General features: G+C 38.6%; 2 protein-coding genes and 1 long non-coding RNA gene across 3 annotated transcripts; 2 read left to right on the plus strand and 1 right to left on the minus strand.

Moving 5' to 3' along the window:
* Positions 1–4091: 4091 nt before the first annotated feature.
* Positions 4092–10832, plus strand: LOC108434734 (zinc finger X-chromosomal protein-like). The gene is made up of 4 exons (XM_017710077.2): positions 4092–4788; positions 6860–7035; positions 7182–7250; positions 8385–10832. The coding sequence occupies exons 1-4, from the start codon at positions 4479–4481 to the stop codon at positions 9465–9467; spliced, it is 1638 nt and encodes a 545-aa protein (XP_017565566.1). The 5' UTR covers positions 4092–4478; the 3' UTR covers positions 9468–10832.
* Positions 10833–10967: 135 nt separating this feature from the next.
* On the plus strand, positions 10968–21779 carry LOC108434735 (P2Y purinoceptor 8-like). The gene is made up of 3 exons (XM_017710080.2): positions 10968–11687; positions 14884–15145; positions 16772–21779. The coding sequence occupies exons 2-3, from the start codon at positions 14909–14911 to the stop codon at positions 17570–17572; spliced, it is 1038 nt and encodes a 345-aa protein (XP_017565569.1). The 5' UTR covers positions 10968–11687; positions 14884–14908; the 3' UTR covers positions 17573–21779.
* Positions 12399–12840, minus strand: LOC119264760. The gene is made up of 3 exons (XR_005131195.1): positions 12783–12840; positions 12617–12667; positions 12399–12488 (listed from the first exon to the last, which is right to left on the minus strand). It is a non-coding gene; the product is annotated as an uncharacterized LOC119264760 (long non-coding RNA).
* Positions 21780–25231: the final 3452 nt, after the last annotated feature.

Genomic DNA, 25231 nt, shown 5'->3' on the forward strand with positions numbered 1-25231 from the left:
TGTGTGAAGGTCATCATAACAGTTTTATATCCCTCACTTCCTCAACCAGCAGATGGAAATTAAGATTCAGCAGCTCTGTCAAAGGCCAGATGAGATTTTTACCAGTTAAAACAACAAAATAAAGTGATCATTATTATATAACGATTGATCATTGATTATATATCTGGTCTGACAACACACACACACCCTGTATAAGAAAGGCCAGAGCTGACACCAGCTGCAAGGAGGCTCCTGTCCTTTGGAATACAGGATGAACTTCTCCACTCTTTTTATGACTCTGTGGTGGCATCAGCCATCTTCAACAGCATTGTCTGCCGGGGAGGTGGCATTACAGCAGCAGACAGGAAGAAACTGGACAAGCTTATCAGGAAGGCTAGTTCTGTCCTGGGCTGTGCGCTGGATCCAGTGGGGGAGGTGGCGGAGAGGAGGATGTTGGCCAAGTTTGCATCCATAATGGACAACCCCTCTCACCCACTACAGGAGGCAGTTGCAGCACCAGGCAGCTCCTTTAGTGATAGGCTTCTCCACCTGCGATGCGGAAAAGAGAGATACGGCAGCTCCTTTCTCCCAACTGCTGTTCGGCTCTACAACCAAAACCTCCCCAAGCAGAGACTCAGACACTCTCCGTCATAAACACACTATGGATTCACACGTCACTCTATCATAGTGCACACTGTCACGAACACACCACATAGATCTATATCTTATCCTACCTCTAATTAATGTGCAATATCTGCTGCTGATAGATTGGTGCAAGTGCAATACATACGCAAGTTCTGTGCAATATCTATAATCATTACTGTGCAATATCTACAACTTCTGTGTGATATCCAGTCATTACCTGCTCAGGAATGTGCAATATCCATACAACTGCATGTGTAAACTGTAAATTTGTATAGTTTCTTAATTCTGTTTTTATTTTTTATATTTTTCTGCTAACAGACGCCTTGTTTATTTATTTATTTCTATAGTATATCTTATATTTTGTATTTTGTATGATGCACATCTTTGTCTACTTACTGCTCTTTATCTGCTGACTGTGTATTCTGCTGTAACAATGCAAATTTCCCCCAGTGGGATAATAAAAGTCTATCTTATCTTATAAAGATTCACCAGTATTTCTTTATTATTGGAAATCTGAGTTTAATAAAATGAATGTATTACTAAACACAGGAAGAGAGAAAGAAGCCGAAGGAGACTGACAGGACTGAATGAGCAGATCTGATGGAGGTTAGCGATCAAGATGAGAAATAAGGGAGAGTTGTATAAGCTTTCAGTTAAAATTAATACTGATTTGAATTTAACTGAGAAAATAAAATATTTGTCATTATGACATTAAATTCAATCACCTGGCTTATTAAACATGCCAACAGAAAAAAAAACACGCTCTTTCTGATATTTATATAATCTGTGTGTGTTTGAATAATATATTTAGGACCTTTCAGCTTATCTAAGAGAGAGGAGATGGTAAAATTCGACTTCAGTACCTTTGCTTGAGTTGTGCCTGCTGTTAGTGGATGATTATAGTGTTTGTTATGCTGCCTTTGTGTGTAATACAAACTACAAAGAGGCAGATCTACTGTGTGCCAATTTGACCAGAGAACTATTTTTTGATATACTTAATATGCCTGATGTACTTGACTTTTTCTGACTGTTGCTGCTCTAAAAGTGCATTATGAATATTTTGGGGCCATTAAAAATTCTCCTTGGGGACCATGCCCCCAGACCCCTCTAGCACAGGCTTAGCCCCTCCCCATCCATGAACCTGAAGTGATGCCCTTGATTATTCATAATTTGACTCCTTAATGAGCTTGTAATTTAGAGTTTTTGTTAATCACAGGGCACAACAGTAATGATTTTCAGAAAATCTGTTTATCATGGAGATACCAGCTCAGACCCAGAGTTCCAAATAAAGGCACAGTACTACAGAACTACAGCATGATGTACGAATTCAGGTCTATTGATGTGAACTAAGAGTTTAATAGGGCCTTGTTGTACGTTGAGTTATCCGTTAATTTCAGCAGTAGTTGTGCAAGTCATTAGTCTATATGTCTTCTATATGACTGTGACTGTGCAATTTGAAAAAAGATTTCTTTAAAGTGACCATTCAGTGAGTGAGGACATTTCAGTTGGTTTGACTGGGTTCCTCCATCCTCACAGGTCTAATTGCGTTGGTGGAGGAGTGAAAACACAAGGAAGAGATGCTAGCAAGGGAAACAAAGACGTGGAGGTCAGAAAAAAAAATTCAGCTTTTCATAATATAAGCCCTTTAATAATTTTTTCATAATAAGTGCATAAAAACAAGGTGCCTAGTTGTTACACTTACTTTTATACTACAAACTGGCCTATAGAATAATAGCAGTGGAGCATAGTTGCAGTGAAATCTTCTGATCTGATCCTTTTGAAACCTGTAAGATTTCTACTCTTTTTAATGAGTTGTTCAGTTTTCCTTTGTTGCTCAACACATTATTTTTTTTTTATTATTATTATTTAAATATCTGCAAATTCATATCAATTAATAAGATGAATGATAACAAAAACAAAAAAGAGCAAATACACACACACACACACACATATTCACACCTTCTAAGCCGCTTCTCCTTCTGGGTTGCGGGGGTGGGGGGGCTGAAGCCTATCTCAGCTGTCATCAGGCGAAAGGCAGGATACACCCTGGACAGGTCGCCAGTCCATCAAAGGGCAAAAGAGCAAATAGTAAAAACCAATTGCGTAAACAATAAAACAATAATAACAGTAAATAATACAAGCACTTTGAATTTGAATATTATTAGATGCTTTGTATTTGCATTAAGTAGTTAAATAAACATGGGAGTCAATTTCATTACAGGTGGTTGGTTAGTGTAGTGGGTAACACCTCTGTCTTGTAGACTGGGGTTCAATCCCCACCTGGGCAAACACCCTACACTATACAAATAAGAGTCCTTGGGCAAGACTCCTAACACCTCCTCGGCCTACCTATGTAAAAATAATCAAATTGTAAGTCGCTCTGGATAAGAGCGTCAGAAAAATGCTATAAATGTAAAATACAGGGATTAGGAGTGCCTGATGTTGTAATTTACCTCAAGTACAACAGTAACACTGTTATAATTGTCCCTTAGTGTCCACAACATACATTTATCTGAGTTACGCAAAAAAGCTTACATTATAAAGTACATTACTTTTCAGTAGGCAGCTCAATAACCACAGTAACTTTGATTTGATGGTTAAGTAAACACAGGCCCAGTATAGTCATACTCAGAGACATGCAAGCAGTTGAAACTTCCCTTTGCTGATTATTGAAGTTCTTATGAATCTCAATCAATCACTCAATCAGCCTTCATTTGCTTTCTACAGTCTGCCCTGAAAACCAAACTGTGCTCAACTGTGAAATGATACACTTATATGTGTTTTTGAAGTACCGCTGATTAGCTGCCTAACTATACACTACAGGTGTCACCCACCACTAAATGTTTTGTTGAAACATTTACTTCTCACTATCCATACTTTCACTAAAACGTAGTTTGGTTTGATGGACTTATTCACCTCTGATCACGATGTATAGCAGGGGTGTCCAGTGTTACCAACAAAGTGCTGGAGAGGCTGCACATCTTCATTCCAGCAAATCAGAAGAAATTGGTCAGTTGTTCAAAGACTTGATTAAACACTGTGAAGAAAGTGTGCTCATCTGGAACGGAAACTTGTAGCCACTCCAGCCTTTTGTGGACAATGCTGCTTACACGTGGTCTCGGTGGTCGTAAGTGCCCTCCGAAGCGGGATGATGAAGGTGGGCACATTAATGGGACTCATTGAACAATATATTCCTAATTTTTTCCTACATTTGTTCTTGAGAAAAGTCCTAAGAAAAAGTCTAAGTCAGATTCATGCTGTGAACCGCAGAACTGTTTACACACCCAAGAGCACAAAGGTGTGTAGATTCTGTTCTTACCTAAGAACAAACCCCAAAAAAGAAAACATCAGCGAATGTTAGAATCTCTGTGAAAACTGTGTAAGTGGGTTTTAGGTAGGAATTTCTTTCTAAGAATGGCTGGTGAGGCCCAGTGCTGTCTTCAGCATGGCGGAGCTCAAAACACCAGTAAAGCAGGCCAACACCCACAGAGTCCAGCTATAGCTAATAAACCTATTTCCCAGCCTTGGTTCCCTGTTTATCTCTCATACAAACCACAATAAAACCCAGTGGAAACTACCGCCCCCACATGCACATGAAAGATTAGACACCCCTGCTCCCTTAAAATGTCTGCACTGCCTGAGTAGGCCACTTCGCAGGGAACTATTAGGGCGATTGGAATGCACCCCCTGTTTGCACCCCAGGACGTTGAGCGCTTTAGACCAATGATTATTGTCTCCCCCTGGGGGAGGGTCTCTGATACTGCTGTGGGACCCATTTGTATACATGTTTAATACATGTGGCGTTCTGGCACAGCGATAATAATAACTGTGCCTCTGACTTCAATGAGATCAACATGTCCAAAAAGACGTACTATCAGAGACGCGAGAGCTTCTCCTCAGAGTACTGCTGTGTTCCTCTGTGTGGAGCCACCGCCAAGTACAACTCGGTGCTCAGCTTCCACGCTTTCCCGTCGGATGACGAGCTGAGGAAAGCTTGGATAATCAATATACGGCGGGATAACCTTACAATAACACCTCATACTCGGGTCTGCAGCCGACACTTCAGGCCAGAAGATATCAGGGACCGAACGGAGTACGGCGGCAGGCGGAGGCTGATAAAGGGCGCCGCGCCGGTGCTGTTTCAATGGAACGACTACGGAGTCGGTAAGAAGCCGATGGTTGGAGTTTGGGCGAGGAAAGAGGGAGCGGAGAGTCGGGAAAACGCAGAAAACGAGCGTGACGGGGAGATAAAAACCACAGAAAGGGCTCCGTGTCGCACAGCTCAGCCTCCAACATCTCAACCGTGGACCTCCTCCTACTAACTAACCTAGCAGCTGCAGCCGCTGCAGGCTACCCGACTCATTGTTGGGGTTTCGAGAAAGCCGTGAAAACAGTTAGCTTCCCTGCTAACTTCACTAATGTCACTCACAGAAAACACATGCCCGACATTTAGGGGTTTCAGGCGGGCGAAGCGGTTATTTAGCCAGCTGCAGTCGCTGTTCCCACTCAGGACCGTTCACCTGAACAAAGCGAGCGAGCTAACCTCGCTCGATTACCTGCTCCTCGCACACACAACATGCTAACGGAGGCGGCTAGCAGGCACGTCCGAGGGATCCTGCAGCCATGCAGTCGGCGAGGCACGTGAAGCTGCAGACCTGTGGTGTGTAGGGCGTACTTTACACCTCGTATCGCCACTATTTGCTGTTAAATATCACTATCAGACCTGAGGAAGACGCGCTGATGTCATTTTTTGCTTCGCCTCTTTTAACTACATTAGCTGCTAGCACGCTTGAACGCACCCAGCGCTGCTTTAGACCACGCACACTTAAAAAAGCTGGTTCTGTAGTAAAAGGAGCGGTCCTGGTTAAGACGGTGAGGTCCATATAGGACAGTTTCATGGCATAAACGGCCCTTTGCATGGTGAAACTGTTCTTCTGTGTGATGGGGAAACCTGTTGTATGTGGTACTTTAACAAAAAGAAAACTTTTTAAAAACAGTTCTGTGGCTGTGGCACCGAGAAGGATTCTTCTGTTGTCACAAGCCTGGCAGTGTAACAGTAGAAGAACCCTTTTCTGTAATAAAACCACTTCCAAAAACGAATAGAATCACATGCAGTACATTATTCATCAATCTGAAGAGCCATCTCACCATGCAAAGAGCATGAAATGGTTCTGTGTAGAACTCATGGTTCAAGCATGTATATAATAGTGCTGTATTTCTGCTGTTGCATCTCTGTTTATACACTCATTGTCCATTTTATCAGCTCCACTTTACTCTCCGCTACCCCCATTATAGACAGCAGTTTCTCTTCATACATTGTTAGCCCCCTTTCACCATGTTCTTCAGGTCAGGACCACCACGGAGCAGGTATAATTTGGGTGTTGGAGCATTCTCAGCACTGCAGTGACAGGGATGTGGTGGTGTGTTAGTGTGTGTTGTGCTGGTACAAGTAGATCAGACACAGCAGTGTCACTGCTGGACTGAGAGTAGTGCAAAAAAATATCCAGCCTGCACCACTGATGAAGGACTAGAGGATGACTAACACGAACTGTGCAGCAACAGATGAGCTACTGTTTCTGACTTTACATCTCCAGTGTGGACTAACTAAGGCAAGGGTGTCTAATAGAGTGGACAGTGTGTGGACACAAGGTTTCAAACTCCAGCCGCACTGCTGTGTCTGATCCACTCACACCAGCACAATACACACTAGCACACCACCACCACTTCAGTGTCACTTCAGTGCTGAGAATGATCCTCCACCCAAATAGTACCCTGACCATTGATGAACAGGGTAAAAGAGGGCTAACAAAGTATACAGAGAAACAGAACTACAAGTGCTCTGTTATGGTAGGTGAAGCTGATAAAATGGACAGCAAGTGTAGATAGTATGTTCCTGACAAAATGCTTGGTGAGTGTATATTCTCAATTTAAAATGTATAGTACATTTAAAATGATATATTCTCAATTTATGAAATACTACCTCTATATGTCTCTATGTAGATCTAATTGTTTCTATCATAAGTCCATAGCAAAACATTACAAACTTGAGAGTGAAAACATGTGAGATACATTTGATCTTTTGATGCTTGTTTTTTTTAATGGATTTGTTGATTTATAACTTGTTTATTTGTTAATTCATTATAATATGCATCAAATATAGTGCGTATAATATGCACTATATTTGATGTTTTGTTATGTACACGTGGCCCAAAGCTGGAGTTTTTTGTTTTATAAGGGGGAAGACTCGATGGACTGAAAAGGCTGGTGCTGGAATCGGAGGAGGAGATCATTTCAGTTCTTACCGCTTCTCACGTTAGTGATGGTGGTTATCATTATGACACACAACAGACAAAAGATATCATCTCGGCACGGTATTACTGGCCTGACATGTCAAATCGCATAAAAACATGGGTAAGGCATTTACTTGGGCTTCTTATGTTCTTAAAAAAGTAGAAAGTACATCCCTGATTAAAGAATTGTGTAAAGTACAAAATAAAGTAGATACCATAAATAACACTACATTTTCTTCTACCGTTTATTCATTTGTTTATTTCTAGGTAGACGCGTGTGACGGATGTGTGAAAATGGATAACGGAACTTCTGGTGGTACCACTGGTTATCTAGATGTAAGGCACAGTAACGTGACTGTTCTTGATATTATCTTGTGATTTTCACATAAATAAAAAACATACAGTACTGTGCAAAAAGTCAGAGACCAGCCTTAATTTATTTAATTTACAAGCATTAGGAAAAAACAGAATACATATAATCAACAATTAAATATAGTATCAACTTTTTCAGTATTTCGTGAGTCTTACCTTTTGCTTCTCTTTTGGGAGATTTTTTACGAAGAAATCTGCAGGGGTATTTTCCACATCTCCTAGTTTAGTCCTAGACATTGATTGCATTTTCTGATCCTCAAGATCCAATTTATCCCATTTGCAAATGAGTTTGTTTCTATACTCATAATGGCCAAACGTGAAACTGTTCCATGCAGAAGGGCTGTACCAGTGCCCATTCTGTCCTTTTGAGTCCAGTGTCCTTTGCCGGATCCGCCGTCACCTCGGTAACTGTAGAGGAGAGGAGTCAAGTCGAAAGACATATGGATACTGATGAAAAGGAATGAGGCGAATGTTGGAGTATGGTACATGTAGGTTATTGAGCTTTGACTGAGATTGAAATTGCATCTTCTCTTTAAAAATTGAAGGTGCCAAAAAGTGTTCCTTGGAATGATGCCACAGAAGAACCACTTTTGGTTCCACAAAGAGCCTTTCAGTGGATAGTTTTTTGAGGAACTTTTTTTTTGTTAATGAGGTATGTGAGCAATAACATGTCAAGAACTTGAGAATCCTATATCATCTATGTCTTCTTTTAAGTGCCGTTTGAATGGAAATTTTTGGGGGCTATGGACATGTTTCAGCACTTACATGTGGTGGTGAAAATTCTTGATTAAGAAACTGATGAAAAATGAGTGTTCTAAAACATGGTCAAATTGGCATTGATGCTGCCTTAGTGAAGCGTTGATGTATTCGTTTTTATTGGTATTACCTTTAGCTGTTTTGAGAAAGTTAAGGAATCAGACATATCTCTTGAAATGAATGACAGTTTTTGTGCATTTTTAGAGGAAATGAAAAGTGAAGAGTGGTTTTAGAATTTTGTACAGTATTCTAGCCAGTACATAAACAGAGCAGTATCATTCCATGTTGGCTTGTTTTGTTATTAAATAGTGCTTTTGCTTTTTTTCTCTCTTCTTTCTTCAGAGAGCACCCCAAAAAGCCATGAATGAAGCAAGAATCTCAGAAGCAACTCATGTTGTCAGAGAAGCTCAGGACATGGAACCTAAGTTCTCAGCCACAGCAGATTTCAAGAAGCAGATGATGAGCTCTGGAAATGGAGGCAGTAACCTGCAGTGTCCATACTGCTACTTCCAGTGCAACACTAAATGCTCTTTTCAAATCCACGTTGGCTCTCAGCATCCCCTCCACTGTGAAGATGTATCTGTGGGCCGCTTGGGAAAAGTTATTTTCTACCAGCGCACTGCCAAGCTCTTCCACTGCTACATCTGCTTCTTCACGTCCAAAGACTACAGCAAGTTGTTCAACCACCTGCTGGTCCAGCACAGCTTCTCTGGCAAAGCACTACGCAAAGATGAAGCATTGGGGTTAAAGCAGAAATCTGACGAAGCCAAGGAAAGCTGCAGAGCCAGTAAGGACAGCAAAGATTCAGATTCATCTGAGGTTGGACATGGGGAAGGAAGTGAGCGGGACAAAGTCCCTAGTCCCAAGATGCAGTCCGACGGTTTGATGGATGTAGACACTCTAAAAACAGAAGAAGGACAGAGCATTGAAGGGGGAGCTTTGAATGGATCAAACGAAGACTCCAACTTTTCCAGCAGCTTGTTAAAGAGGAAGCGAGGCTCTGCATCTTGCAGCGAAGATGACGACGACGAAGAGGAGGATGAGGACGAGTTGGACAGCAGCCAGGCAGCTAAAGAGGAGAAAAATGCTGCAGTCATGAAATACACTGAACACTTGAGCACGCGTTATTATTACTGTAAGTTCTGCAAGTGGCGCTCCAAGAAGAAAGGCTTTTTACTGTACCACGTCAGCCAGAAGCATGACGTCCCCAAACCACATGCCTGTAAAGAGTGTAAGAAGACCTTCATGCTGGAAACCCTGCTGACCAAACATGTTAAACTGTTCCATAAACAAGGGCTGTACCAGTGCCCATTCTGTCCTTTCGAGTCCAACTTCCTTCGAGGGATCCGCCGTCACCTCAATAACTGTAGAGGAGAGGAGGGGGGTGAGATTGAAGGACACATGGATACTGAAGAAAAGGAATAAGAGTGGGAATTGAGAATGTTGGAATATGGTGCTTATAGATCATTGAGCTTCGACTTGCATTGAAATTCCTTGTTTACTCTTAAGAATTAAGGTGCCAAAAAGGGTTCTTTGAAGTGATGCCACATAAGAACGTCTTTGGTTCAACAAAGAATCTTTCAATGGATTATTCTTCAAGGAACATTTAACAAATGAGATGTGTGAGCTTTTTTTTTTTTACATTTCAAGAACTTTTTAAACTTTGTTGTCTATGTTGCCAGTAGTTTTGAACCCAACATCCTAGTAAATGTCTTTTTATACTGTATTGTTTGAATGGAAACCTATGGGAGCTATGGACATGTTTCAACACCTTTACATGTCTCAGAAACTGAGAAAGAATCTGTAGTGTTTTTGTGTTGCCAGTGATACTGCCTTGTAAAGTGTTTAAGTATATGGGTTTTTATTGGTATTATCTTTAGCTGAAATGAGAAAGTCAAGGAATCTGCTCACAATAGCATTTTGCTGTTTTAAGAAAAAAGCTATTATACATATGTACACAGTTCATTGACAATAATTATATAACCTTAATAGATATTTGTATTTGTAGTACAGGGCCCATATCATGGAAGACCAAATATGGATTTTTTTCCCTTTGTTTTGTTTGTTTTTTAGATGTAATGCACAAACACTTTTAAAGTTTCAAAAGGTAACATTCACTTCTCTGTCCATAAATGAAGGCCAGGCTGCAAAAACAGCCTGTTTTGAGTTCACTGTTTTTGTGATGTCATGAAAACCAGCGCGTATGCCCAAGTTTCCTGGATAATTTACATGTTTATTTCCATTCTGAAAATTAGTACACATCTTCTACACTTCTGCACATTGTGTTTTATTTTGCTGAATTCAGTATAACAATATAACGCCATATGGTAAATGTCACATTTATTTGGCGTGTATGAAGGTTCTGGCACATTTAATGTCTTTTATTTTTCAAATGTGTTAAAACTCAGCAAACAAATAGAAATTGTGCACTAAATCTGCGTTATTTGCCATATTTAAGTTTACTGTAGAGGATGTGTTCACTTATTCTCACTCAGAAAATCAACCCAACATGACCAGACTTGATCCACACGTTTAAATACAACTGTATGTTGTCTTCATCTGGGGCTTCAGTTGTTGAATGCTCCGTGGGAACTGAACTGTACAGTAGTATTTGTTTGAGTAGTATTATGGTTTTGTAGCAGTTACTGTCAGATAGCTATCTACACTATTATTACACTAGCTGTGTTTGTGTACGAGTGTAGTGTGTCAGTACCTCTTTACTGTTTTAGCAAATACAGTGTTAATGTTTCAGTCCTTTCAGTGTTTAAATAAAAACTGCATGTTGTCATATATTAAGTGATCCTTATTCGTTGCATTTAAGTCTGTACCTTTTCTAAGCTGCATTATACTCCCACTGAATGTAATCTCTACAACATTCAGCTTTACAGACAAACCTTTTATTACCGTTTTAAAAAATATCTTTTTGAGGGGTAAAATCAGTTGAATCTTCAGTTAAATCTCTTGGGAACTATACCAAACTTCAGCTATGAATAACCTTTCGGTTCTGCGGGTTTTTGACATTCTCTGTTCTTTTGACTTCACCTGAGCGAAAAACAGACCCATGCGCTCGTGTAGCAAGTCACGTCGTCCAGTTTCAAAATGACACGCCATGAGCTGAGATGATTGTAAATTAGTAAATGAAGTGGATAATCACATTTAATATGAGAACGCGGCTTCAGAGAGCTTTGTAGGTTCATGCATGAGTCTGTTTGGAGGGTTTTGTTCTTAACAGGTGTGGTTTCCTGGCGGTGACATCATTAATGGTTGCTTCCTGTGGAACTCAATGTTCAGTAGCAGTACGTTCAGGGTTTTTCTATGTTTCAGGCTGTTTTTACATAGGAAACGCCCTCTTATGCCACAGACAGTGTATTTACCACCGAGGAGGGGGTACAGTTGATAAGGTACACTAGTAATGTATTTCTCTGCATTTTTAACCACGTACACAGCTTGAGTTTACTTTCCACAATAAACTTGTAAGCACATGACACATCGGCAGGGGAATCGGGACTGAGTATCGGAGGCGTTTCCAGAGATAGCTTCCACTTTATCAAGCCATGTGAACTGAGAAGGAAGCAAGCATGTGCTTGTGGTTGTAATCTGACACGCCGTAAATTATATTAAGACGGTTTTCCACAGCCTTCTTGGGTATGTTTTTATTTCACACTGTTTTTTGCATTTTACATAGTAAATTGTATCTCATAAGTAGTAAATATCTTTGGTAGAAGTTTGTCGTTTATTCATTTTAGCATGAAATTGCTTTGTACAATTTTGCATGTGGCTTTACAGTGAAAAGGAAAGTTATGAATGTTATGTGTGTGTACTTACATATGTAGATAAACGTGTATACACACACACACACGTTTATATATATAAATATAAACTAACTGCATAAGTCTAGATTCAAAGATGATACTGTTTGATTCATTTTGTTTACCTTCGTTTTGTGTACAAAACTGGAAATTACAAGGAGTTTTTCACAACATGTTTTCAAACACTGTCTAGCAATTGCACATTTTCAGAGGAAGAACAGCTGCCTTAAGCAGTAGAAATGAAAAGTAGATCTCATAAAGGACACTTCTCTAAAAAAAAAAAAATTCTCACATTGTGGTGTTTTCCATTTTAGTTTCCTATGTGGTCACAAATGAGAAAACAAAATGTATGAATGTGTGAATGGAATTTCCCTTCAAGAACATGTTCCTTTCATCACTGAGAACCCATCAGACATGTCTAAAATGACTCAACCAAATCTAATATCGAACTCAGTAAAAAATAAATGGAATTAAAGTTCATTGATAAAGAATACAATAGCATTTACACTGGTGCTTGACTTTGTCGCTGTAAACTAATATAAATAACCTCTTTAGAAAGCTTCTGTACGTAGCAATTTGACACAATCAGCGCCAGCTCATTTCATGTGTGGTAAAATCACTGAAGACCAAGTCATATCTAGAAAAGAAATTAGCATGTCTGAGATTTGGTTAAAGTAAACCCCCACCTTTGCTCATAAATGCCTGATTAAAACAATAATAATATACAAATATTCACTGAGTGTGAAAAACATCAAGGAAACCTACCTGATACGTTTACCCCACAGGATGCCGTACAGCTGTCTGCAAGACTGCATTCTAAAATAAATGTAATGTACAAAATGCAGTCATTAAAACATAATTAGAATTGCATTATAAAATCATTTTTTTAAAAAAAGCTACAGAAAACTGTTATAGTACAAAGAGATTTTACAGTGAAGAAAACGTCTCAGATCTCTTTACAGAGTCGTATGCAGAAGTGTGGGGCCGCTTGTTAAATAACATGTTCTGCTGGTGTTACGGGGGAAAATTAGTTAACACTTCCTTTACTGCTAACGCACTTCTGTACATTATAATGCACAATTACTGTTTATTCACTGAATTTTTACATTTCGGAAAACAAGTTGTGACACATTGATGTTTTGTTTATTTTATTCTGTGTTAAACTGAGCAAATAAATTGAAATAATTGTGCACTATGTGCAAAAAATACCAAACTCATCTTTAAGTTGTTCTCTGTAGAGGATGTTTTCATATATTTTCACTTAGAAAATCAACAAAACGTGTCATTTGACTGGGGGTGTTTAAACTTTTGCAAACGACTTATGTGCTCTCCAAGCTCAACCATTAAATGAGAAGGTTTAGTGCTGTTATACTGACCAAAGGCTGCAGCAAAGTAGCTACTAAATGCAAAGTTTGCTTTGTCTCATATTTTCAGTGTAAGTTAATGTAACTTACACATAAAAAAAGAAAAGAAATCAGTGCTATAATGGGATCCCATAATCAGGGATCCCAGTAAATCTTTTACAGCCAGTTTGTTTACTAAAATCTAAACATTTTGGCGCTGCTGTTTTACTCCGAACACTTGACTAACTGTAGCAGAGTCTTGCACTCTGTGTAATTTGTGCCTTTTTTCAGTCTTTTACATGATCAGGTTTGACCAAATGTGCTAGCTAAATAATAGTGGAGATATCTCATGCAGAACGTAGAAATATAAGTAAATTGAGACAGGCTGTTACTGCCCTATTACCCCCATTTTCTGTAAAAGACTGTTTAGCTAGTGACACCCCAAAGCCAGCGCTTTCTAAACAGTTGCACTGTTGTCTCAGTGTGGAGGTATGACTAATTACTGGAGAAAACATGCGGTTTTTTATTTAAAAGTGACGATTTATCTGCTCCCATGGTTACTACATGTCTTTATATACGACACAAACTCTGGCGCTTTTGTGTCACCTTTATATAAAGTACAGTGCCGAAGTCTTGGGCACTTCAGCAAAATGTGATAAAACTGTTTATGTGGGCAATAATTGTGCTCCTCCATGTAAACACAACACATAATATGCAACAGCCACAGTATTTTCTTTAAAAATGATGATATCTTTTGAGAAGAACGTACGTTTAGTTCCTGATTTCTTCTCGATGCCCTCGGCCATCACACAAATTCTTGAAAAGCATCACCAGCAAACTTGATTTAACTTAATAATGCACTGACAGTGCCAAACGAGGGACTGGATGATATCCACAGATTACAATTAATAATCTAATAGTACTTAAATAATCTAGATAAAGGTAAATCTGAAAACTTTTCTTTTTTGCATTAAAGTCATTTGTATTTATTCTAATATTAGTGTTTTTCTGAGGAAAAAACATTCACTATCTAAATAGTATTTTAAATAAAAATTTCTCAGGTGCCTAAGACTTGTGTGCTGTATTGTATATATTTAGAAATGTTTGCATATAGATGTATATACTATATATGTTTATTTAAGTGATTACTATGTAAAATACAGTTAGAAGCACACAGTTTTGGTCCCTGACTTCTCAACACACTTGTTAAATTACTTTGTGATTGAACGGAATGAATGATTGATTAGTTGAAGAAGGTATTGGATGGTAACTGTAAATACGAGACTTCTCGAGAAGAGCTTTGGAAATGATTAAGCTGACACACCAATAGACATCAAATCGCAATATCTTGTTTGTTTGTTTTTATTTTTCATTTTTCTGAGCAAATAAATATCCAGATAAATGGTTTTACACATTAAAACTTTTGCACTGTATTGTGCAGTTATATACACAAACATCCACACAATATACAAAAAGCACCAGTCTATGTTATTAAACACTCTTTTTCACTGTCGATTATTTTCTGAATATTATTTTGATATTTTTTTAACAAAATAAAAAGGGTTGTGCAACTCTTCAGTAAAAAGTATAGCAGGATGCCTATTAGTTATAGAGTAATATGTATTAACGTTGCCATTGATGAGGGTACATGCTCACTTTTTTGTTTGTTTTTTTTGTGTGTTATTTTAGACCCACAAACTCCAGCTCCACCAAAATGAGCAATTTAGAAGTTGCAGTTGTGGACAATGCCACAGTGGATGCACTGATCAGCCCTCTGATGACTGTTGCTCTGCCTGTCATCTACATCACGGTGTTTGTTATCAGCACTCCGTGCAATCTTATCGCCCTTGTTCTTCTCTGCGGCCTTACGAAACGTGCAAGTCCCACAGTTATCTATTCCATTAACCTCTGTCTTTCAGATCTGCTCTACAGCATCACTCTACCGCTGCAAGTAAGAACAAACACCTCATTAAAAATTGAAATTAAATTTTAATCATTTAACACAACAGATCTCATTACAAAGCAGTTTTACAGAAAATCCGAACCCTTAACAAGCAAGCTGAGGACAATAACGGAAATGAAACGCTCTTTACCAGCATGAGAAAGAAACCTTGAGAGGAACCAAGACTCAAAACAGCCCAGAACATGAGCAGAAAGCTGAGTTGTGATAAAAGTCATACATGAGTAAAAGTGAGATACTCTGATGGGTGGCATATGCCAATGGCTAACAACAGAAGTTACCTAGGGCTGCCGAGTGGTGCAGCCATGTAAGCTTTGACTCATTGTTTGATCTCCAGCGTTGCCACAACCATACATGGCCAGGAGTCCTAGAAAACATAACTGGCCCTAGGACATAGGACGGCCCTTTACCTCCTCAATGCAGGCGTCTTTTACTTAATGTACGAAAGACTCCTGCAATCTTAATTTTTCAGTAGGGATCTCAGTAGTCACAAATTTTGCTCAAATTTACAGAGATAATAATAGTTTATCTGTAACTGTCTTTAATAGATAGGAATGACAATATGAACTTAACCATTTCACATCCTAGACTAAGAGTCTCTCAGTTTTCATGCTGTGAGTAACTAAGGAATTTTAGGAGAATCACATTTAAGTTTCCTGAACCATCAAAGAGCAGCACTTGTACAACAGCTTATCCATTAAAGGACACCCAGAAGATAACACAGACACAAGATCTTCCTGAGACATCAGCTACCCTCTGCTCCACTGTCAACAAACCTGAATGAGTACCAAGACTACCAACATCTCAGTTCACCTTTATAGCCTCTTTACCTTTAATTTATAGAGAGAAACCAATTACCAAAGGCCTCAAATAAACAAGGTTTGCAGCTTATTTCAAAAATAAGACTGTGTATGAGAACCAAGCACTGACAGGATGGTTATTCCACAGATCTGAGAGCATAAGGGATGGAACATCATAATAGGTGATGAGTTCACTCAGTTAACTGCCAAGGCCATTTTAGAGCTTTTTAAGTTTTTATTTTATAATTAGTTTTGTAACCTAAAGAGAACATGAATTACTTTCTCCACATCATGTGAAGTACATTTCTTAACATAGATTTTCTAGATTGAGGATGAATATTTTAGTAGTCATCTATATGTCAAGTGAGATTAGAATTAAGACTGACACCAAAGTTTTTCACAGCTACACTTAATGCAAGTAAAAAGCCACCATAAATGTCTGTTTTGTTTGAATTTTAGAAAAATATTAATTACTTGCCATTACAAACTTTTTCTTTTATAAAGTCATATGTTTTAATTAGTTCAAATGTATCATTTGATGGCTGATACAAGCAGCTATGTGTTAGCAGTGGAAGAAAATGCTAAATTAATGGAGAGCATTAACAGCAGGATATATGGAAAAAAATTGCAGTAGTCCTACAACAGAGCCTTGAGGGACATCATACTTTACTTTTTGTGCTGAAACTCTGTGATTCTTATGCAAGTATATCTTTTGACATTTGGCCTTTGGCATGGTTAGATAAACAAACAGTATGTCAAATACCATCATACTGCTTAATTTCAACTGACAGTTCAGTCACTTCCCTGATTTTTCTAGGTGGTCTATCATCTTCGACGCAATGACTGGATCTTTCACAGAATGACTTGTAGAATTTCAACAGCTGCTTTCTACTGCAATATGACCTGCTCAATCCTCACAACCTGTGCCATAGCTCTGGAGCGGTACTGCGGTGTTGTACACCCTTTGAAAACCAGACATCTGCGAAGCACCCGAAAAGCCATTCTGATCTGTCTCCTCATTTGGGCTGTTATGCTTGTGTTCCAGCTGCCTTTTTTCATGCATGATTTTACTCTGTTCATTCCTCAGCTCAATGTTACCACCTGTTTTGATGTGTTTCCTAAAAAGGTTTTTGAAGGATGGAAAGGATATCTCTACTTTGTTTCCATATACCTTCTCTTCTATGTGTTGCCAATGATAATTTTAATTGCTTGTTATTGTGCAGTGGCTCATGCCCTTAGACAGACGCTTGATGCAGGAGTCCAGCGTTCACACAAGCGCACACAGACTTTGGTGATAGTTGCAGCCCTTTGCTTCATCACCTGTTACCTACCTAATATGATCATCCAGCCTATCCACATGGTTTATCGGAGCAAAGGCCATAGCATATATGCCTACTACAAGCTCACATTGGGTCTCAACAGCCTTAACTGTTGCTTTGACCCTTTTGTGTACTATCTTGCTTCCAGGGAGCTCCGGCAAGCGCTGTGGAGAGTGCTTGGCTGGGGGAAATGCTGTCCAAATTACATGGGAGAGGAGACTGCTGCCTCAAATTTGTCTGAATTGCCCACTACCACCAGAGGAAATCAGAATGACAGTAGAGCCCTAATAAGTCAATAATGAAATGCAGTAAAAAGATAACTTGCTTCTAAGAGCTATATGAGAACGCGGAGCTTTTTCTATGGTGCACAGACAAAATAATGTGAATACCAACAATATTAAAGTACTTAAAGAAATGGTTTGGTGAAATATCAAGTTTGCCCAACTCCTCACTTACCCTGTATGTAGCCGATATGTTAGGAGTCCAGATTTTGTTTCCTTAATTTATAACTTGAATGCTAAGGCTCATATTGTTAACAAAAACAAGAACTCAATGGTCCCCCATCCATCCATCCATTTTCTAAGCCGCTTCTCCCTCAGGGTCGCGAATGGTCACCCAGACCCCCTTAATTATTTGTGTAAAAAATACATTACCAACATTTCAAACCGCTCAAACCAAATTCAGGGGAATCAACTTTAAACAACAGTCTGTATTCACAAACCACCAAAGATAAAGATGTGGCAGATGTGGGCGACGTGGAGAACATGACCCCTGCACTCTCACAGTCAAGGGATTCTGTCCCCACACTTTTCACACCTTGCATGTTTCCTGAATTGGTAGTAGTAGCTTGCTATTATAGCAGTCATCCGCTAGTGGATATGCTGTTGACTAACATAACTCTTCAGTTATGAGATGCAACACCTACAGAGATGCAACACCTTCTAATTTTGCATTATACCTTTTGTGGTAGGATGTTTATGTACTGCTACTTCAAGCATGCTCAAATTTTTGATAAGACTTGGTTGGCTGCCAAATTCACTTACTGCTACTAGTGATGGGGTGTCAACTGTCAACTTTTTCATAGTAACTGATGTGAATATGCATTTAAGAGAATGATTCATGCAGGAAGGGTTACGCATGATAAGGAATTTAGAAAATGTGCTGTCAAGTGTCCAGAAGTACGTGCCCTGTTGCTTACTGACAACTGTGTCCACCTCACTTTTAAAATGCCTGCTACGCCCCTGACCACAGGAGGACTGCAGATTTAGAATTAGAGTGTGTGACAATCTGATCTAAGATCAGTCGTGCTTTGTGAACACCAGCTCTGGTGTTGTCTGAAACTTCACCATAGCCGTGAATTTTAGTATGTTCTTATAGCTCACAGTGCTCTAAACCACATCAGCAAGTCTTTACAACCTTAATCCTAAGTCCTGGGTGCAGTTTGAGAGGGTTGAGAGGAGTTTTGAAGATGTATTTTTACAAGCCATTTGAGTAACTGTTGTGTTCTACTGTTTGCTAGCTACATTAGCCTTGTAGCTCCAGTACTAAACCAAATTTAGACTCCAATTTAGACTCCAAACCTGTCATTGCTGACTGGCTACAGAGAGTTAGTGGAATACTGGTTGCCAAACCATTCCTTTAATAAGATGCAGAGCATCCATTGTCTTCAGAAAACCTTCAGTCATTCTTATATCGATGTCATTCTTGAACCATACCATCCTGAAAGGAAAAGACTCCAGTTTTTGAGAGAATAAGGTGTAAATCTTCATACTCTGTGCCGCAGAAAATGTCCCATGGAGACATTCTTGAGAGGTTTTAGTTGTGGAAGCACAGCATTTTGCTTTGTAATCACCATTCATAAGTTTGTTTAGCAAAGTCCTTATGGTCATTTTTATCTTGGGACGTGGGAACATTCAGAACAGTGTTTTCGCCACAGGCTACAGCTCAGACCTGTACCCAGACATTTCAGAGGGCAAGAGATCAAAGAAAAATGTAATGAAATGAAATTGAATTTAATTTACAGCATGGCTTTAGAGCAGTGGTTTGCAACCCTAGTCCTGGAGAGCTACCTTCCTACAGAGCAAAAGGGCAGTCTCTTTGGTCTATTGTGCGTGCGCCAGTTGATCTTGTACAGTCGTTTCATATTCATTGACTATTATCTAAACGATGCATAGAATTAGACCTGATGACTCACAGTGAGGTGGCTGTCCGTGACATTATGGATCCATGTTTTAAGAGTTGTAAACAGCTGTGGTTTGAAAGCATCTTTTGACTTTCTCCAATGCAAAAATGTCTGGATGTAGGAATGGTGAAAGATGATCATACCTCTTTTTCATTCCTAAAGGCAGCATTGTGCTTCTTACAGAAGGGTTGCATTTTATTGAAACTGGGCTATGGAGATGCTGAATTAGGTTTGTCCTAATTTATGAGGCCAATTTTTCTCAGTTTGTCATGTTTAGCTGTAAGTTTTTGAGTAAGCTTTATAAAGACAGTTACATATTTTGCATTTTTGTACATGCAGCAGAGCCAACTAACACATGGTCTTTTGCTTGCCTCGTGTATTACTGAAAACGCACAAATCCAGTCTTTAACATCTGATGTTTTTGTTAACTGACATTCAACCAGATATGACTCATCTGCTTAGCTGCCTTTGTAATTCTGATTTAGCTATTTAGCACGATAACGTCTTGATGTGTTTCTGTTAATGTGTCCAACCTTTAAATGATGTGTTTTTGAAATGTACAGCATGTTCCTCTGGTAATTTCAGTTTTTGTAATGTGCTGGCCTGCAGGATGTATTTTGCATTAATATTATGTTTATTTTTAACGGGTATTTTTTTATGAATACTGATTTTTTGCCTCTGTGTGGAGATATTAAAAACATCAAAAAGCATGTAGTCGTGTCAGCGGGTCAGATTTCATGGGTGAAAAAATGACTCATTCCAAATTATTTTCCACAAGACTGTTGTATTTTGAGATTATGGACAAAATATCCAGATGTGGAACAGAAGTGTCAATCATTACTGCTTTATCTAAGTCTCAGATTCTTACTTGTTATTGTTTTCTGTCTCATTAAATGGTGAGCTGCATGAAAACATGTAGGTTGCGGCTGTCATTACAGCCAGTGAAGCTGAAAGTATGACAAAGACAGAAAGAACACAAGCCTCTCAAGATAGAAAGATGATGCGGCTTCATAATCACTGCTTGGAACAGCCCAGATGTCATTGCTGGAATCTGTGCCCATAAAATCCTGAAAACTAACTGCCAGTTGAACACTGGTTGACTCTGTTTAACTGGTTTATACTTTACATTCTCAGTGATTGGGTATATTCTGCCCTCACTAAATTAGTGGCTAACAGGTTAACAATCTAAGATAGACTTTGAGTTTAGGCCTTCACAGAATCTATTTAAGTGGTTTTCACTGGATTCTCTGTAGCTGAATATATTCTGCCCTCACTAGAGTACACTGTGGGTTAGCAAATTGATAATGGCTAACAGGCTAACAAAACAGACAGACAGACAAATTGAGTTTTGGCCTTCATAAAATAGGTAACTTCAAAACTGAGACAGAAAAGAGTTAGTTGGATGTCTGTTATGAGCTTGAAAGGCATGTATTTAAACTAAAGCTAACATCAAAGTCCAATATAGTGCTGAGCTAAACCCACTAGCTTGATGCTACATACTATGGTGAACATATGAGCAGCGTTAACGTAGTCCTGGTTTAAAAAAGCTAAAGCAAATGATCAGATTTCTGCATTAATGCCGTGCAATAGCTTTACAGTTTTATGTATGTAAATAACAGTGTAAACAAACTTATAAAGTTAAAATAAAATGACTTCTAAAGTAAATAATAAAAGTGAAGGCTATACAGTGAATGCTTTGACCAAAGAGTTTCTCTCCTGCAGGTTCAGGTTTCTGTTGATGAACTGATCACAAATATTGGCACACAAAAATTTGATCATCATCCCAAAAAAAAAAATTGCACACAAGATTATTTACATTTGTTTTATCATGTTAGCATTTAACACATTGCCTGTATACACTTTGCCAGAGGTTCTGTCCATACCTAATGGGTCATGGGGTGCAGGATTAAACTCGATAATAGCTAAAAACTTTTACTGTGAGAAAAAAGATAGAACAGAAAAATAATCTAAATATGATCACAACTAGGAGACGACACAAATTGTTTTTTGTTTGTTTATTTTTTTTATTGTGATGTTTTGCAGTTTGTTGAAGTACCAGTTTCTCATGGGCTCTCTATTTGTCTCTCACTGTCACATAGCAGTTACTTAGTAGTGTGGCTCCCTCACACCTGGTGAGAAAGTGAGCAGCCTAGTCTCTCACTAGGCAAAAGCATGACCCAGAAAAAAATGTACAAAAAGTCATGGTTCAAAATAAAGTAGTGCATGCTTCTCACCACAAGCCTATAACCACAAAATAACGTACACGAAGTTTGGTGCATGTACAGTCAGCTATTTATGAATGCATTAAAATGCCAATTGTAAAAGTTTGGTAGATGTTGTTGCCTTTCTTTTATTTCTGTTCTGTGGTCAGTTTGGCTTTGCTAAATGTCTGAAATGGAAAATTAGAGGCACTGAACCTTTTGTAGTCAGTTAAATTGATTGATTCAAATATCTGAAAGTCATTTTTGAACTCTTGGGAGCTAAAGCTATTGCGCTCAGAATAAGACAGAATTTTACGACTTATACAGAACAAACCGAACTTAAATAGAAAAAGTCATTTTGGCATGTTAAAAAGTTTGGACACCCTACTAAGTCAGTACTTAGTAAAAGTCCCTGTGGCAGATGTCACAGTTTGCAAATACTTTTTATAGCCAGCTAGCAGTCTTTCTATTCTTGTTTAAGGAATATATCCATTCATCTTTGCAGAAAACTTCTAGTTCTGTGATATTCTTGGGTCGCTTAAGATCCATTCCAAAAGTTTTATGACTGAAAGTAAGTCATGGTGATTTTCAGGTATGTTTGGGGTCGTTATCCTGTTATAGAAGACATCCTATTTTCAGATTGAGATTCCTCACTGACTGTGTCACATTTGCTTGCAGAATTTGATTCAGTAGAATTTTTGTTTAGGCTTCAGACATTGACTTTTGTGATGGTTGTCACAGATACATTTTCTTTCTGATGCCATGCAGCTGATGTTTGTGCCACTTTCATTAAACTTTCTTTAACTTTCTTTTCATTGTTGTCATATGGAAGCTTGCTTTGACTTTCTGGTCAGCCTAGCTGAGAGTTTTCTTCCAGATCTTGCCTTGACCTGCCACTTCTAAATGACATTTTGGAAAAAGGATACTGGGAGCTAGAAGCAGTATCTTTTTGCTGCCTTTTCCTGCTTAATGGGAAATGGGCTTAGCCTCATTTTCAGATCTTAAGCCAGCTGCTTAGAGGAGCCCATGGTTGTTGAGTGTTACTGACACTGTCATGTAATGAGTTAACTAAGTTCTGCGACTTCACAACTGGAAGGGGTGTGAAGTCCACCTGCTATGATGGTTTTTCTTGTTTTTGAGTTAAACAAAGTAATTGTGTATTAACATTTGAAGAATTATTTTGCAGTACATTGTTTTGACATTGTTTTACTTCTTTTCACAAAAAGAAAATAAAAATTAACAAAACATCTAATTTTGTCAGGTGTGCACCTGACAATTTTTTAAATATATTTTTTGTATATTAAAATTTATACAACATTTATTTGTATATATGATAGTGTTATATTGTGTTTTTAATGTAAAAGAAAAAAAATGAAATATTTTCTTGACTTGGTAGTTGGTAACTTTCTGTTTTAGAGCAGGAGCATAGGTCAAACATTTGTGGTTTCTTGACAAATTCCAGTCAGGGTTTTATCTTTGCTTCATCCACTAGAGGTCACTTCTGACCATCATAAGTGTCACCAGAGAAGCAAGCTTTTATACCAGTCAGCTCGTCAACTGTCAGAAAAAAAAAACACTTTCTGGTACACACTTAAAAAAATAAAGGTGCCACAATAGATTCTGTGGCAATGAAAGGGTTTCCCCAGAACCATGCATCCAGTTCAAGAACCACTTAGAATTTCAGTATTTCCTTGAAAAGGACATTGTACATACTGAAAAAGAGCACAGTTTGGTCTGACCTTGTTTGTCCAAAGCTTACCAAACTGTTTTGAGAAGCAACAGATGTGGCTGAAGGTTTGCACTTTAGCATTGTTCATTATACATATATTTACCAAGTGCATTTCATTTCGAAAATGGCACGTGTCTTTTTTCGTCCCTGAACTTGCATTTCGTTTTGAATTTTGTCTGCAGCAAACTGAGCCTATAGTGCATACCATCCACTGAGCCTATAGTGCATACCATCCACTGAGCCTATAGTGCATGCCATGTGATACAGAAACATGAAATCAAGACACAAATGGTTGGTGGGAGTTGGGTAACATTTCTACAGCATGACTGAAATATGGAGCTATTATTCATAAACTGCATTTCTTGTACTCAACAGGGTGCCTCTAAATTATTCAGCAGACACTACAGACATTCAGTTACAACCAAAAAATTATTTCCTTTCATCCCACTCACTTCTGAAATGTCTGCTCAGCACTAGTGAAATACTAGGAAGGTGACCTCTAGTGGATAACAAGAAGAAGTTCAACATATACCCTTGTTTTTGTACAGAGGTGCCCAAGGAGAGCTAACACATTCTGACACACCAGACTCTAATATGCAGACGGTTATTGAAAGCCTTCATTACTGTCATAACTGTTGGCACATGGTTGGCAATGGCAAACTGAATAAAAACGTATTTGGCCCACATGTGCCAAAACAGATCTGGGCCACTTCTGGCAGAAATATGGCAGTGTTGCCTACCATTGACACTGGCAAACTGCATGTGAGCCAAAACTGGCCCGCTTATTAAAAATGTTCATTTGGCCCACATGTCTTAAAACAGATCTGCCAGTGTTGACATGAGCTGCATGAAAATAGGTTGTAAATAGGGGGTTAACAGGATTGTGGGGGGGAGCATAGTTTAACTTCAGATCTTGGCCATTTATGGCACGGTACTGTAAAAATCCAACACTTAAAATGTTCATCTCAGTTACTCCAGCACAATATGTATCCATACTAGGAACTTAGATTTAATTCAGCTTAATTCAGATTTAGTCTAAAATAATCTGGCTGCTTATTATTTTGCAAACATCAAATAGTAAGTTAACAGAACAATAAAACTAATCTGATGATGAGTTAACTATAATGGCAGTAAACAGGCTGGATTTCGGCAAGTGCATCTGGCTCTCTCCTGTGACCACAAGTGAAAGCGGGTGTGGCCCAGGTTTGGACAATATTAAATTTGCTTAAATTTGGGTGTGTTAGAGATGAGTTGGAGCTAAACTCTGTAGGGTGGTAGATATCCAGGGCCAGGACTGGTCAGAATTGGGCCACCAATTTACAGCATTTCTTGAGGTAGATGATTGGTTGGTATGGATAGAATTGAACAAACATGGTCTGACAAAAGTCTCATTCAACCTAATGAGAAATTGTAAAGATCTTAGGTAAGATTCTCTATACTAAGTTGAGTTTCCAGTTTGAAATGCTACCCTATTGAGCCAGTTTATGTTGTTGTTGTTAATTGAAAACAGGCAGGTTGAAAACAACAATAAAAATGTATCATCATGCCTCTGTTAACTTGAATACGCAACAGAAAACTACAATTAGTCTATCTCAATGAGACCCATCATATGCATAACAGTAAATATCTAGTGAGTACTGGAATCTTGATTTGCAGTGAAAAGCAATTACACAGTAAACAGATCAGTTAAATGTTCACAAATGCTGTAGGTTGTTTGTGTAGTTCATGTAGTCTATATGACTATAGGGTTGGGGTGTCGGCTATCCCAGCGGTCACTGGGCGGAAGGCTGTGTAAAATGCAAATAAATGTAAATAAAAACAGAATGTAATGATTTACAAATCTCAT

This window comes from Pygocentrus nattereri, chromosome 12 (genome assembly GCF_015220715.1).
Source record: "Pygocentrus nattereri isolate fPygNat1 chromosome 12, fPygNat1.pri, whole genome shotgun sequence".
In the NCBI taxonomy this organism is placed as follows: Eukaryota; Metazoa; Chordata; class Actinopteri; order Characiformes; family Serrasalmidae; genus Pygocentrus; species Pygocentrus nattereri.

Coding starts and splice junctions, on each gene's coding strand:
- LOC108434735 (XM_017710080.2), top strand. CDS start 14,909: ATGAGCAATTTAGAAGTTGCAGTTGTGGACAATGCCACAGTGGATGCA. Junction 15,146..16,771: donor GCATCACTCTACCGCTGCAA/GTAAGAACAAAC, acceptor TGATTTTTCTAG/GTGGTCTATCATCTTCGACG.
- LOC108434734 (XM_017710077.2), top strand. CDS start 4,479: ATGTCCAAAAAGACGTACTATCAGAGACGCGAGAGCTTCTCCTCAGAG. Junction 7,036..7,181: donor CAAATCGCATAAAAACATGG/GTAAGGCATTTA, acceptor GTTTATTTCTAG/GTAGACGCGTGTGACGGATG. Junction 7,251..8,384: donor GTACCACTGGTTATCTAGAT/GTAAGGCACAGT, acceptor TTCTTTCTTCAG/AGAGCACCCCAAAAAGCCAT.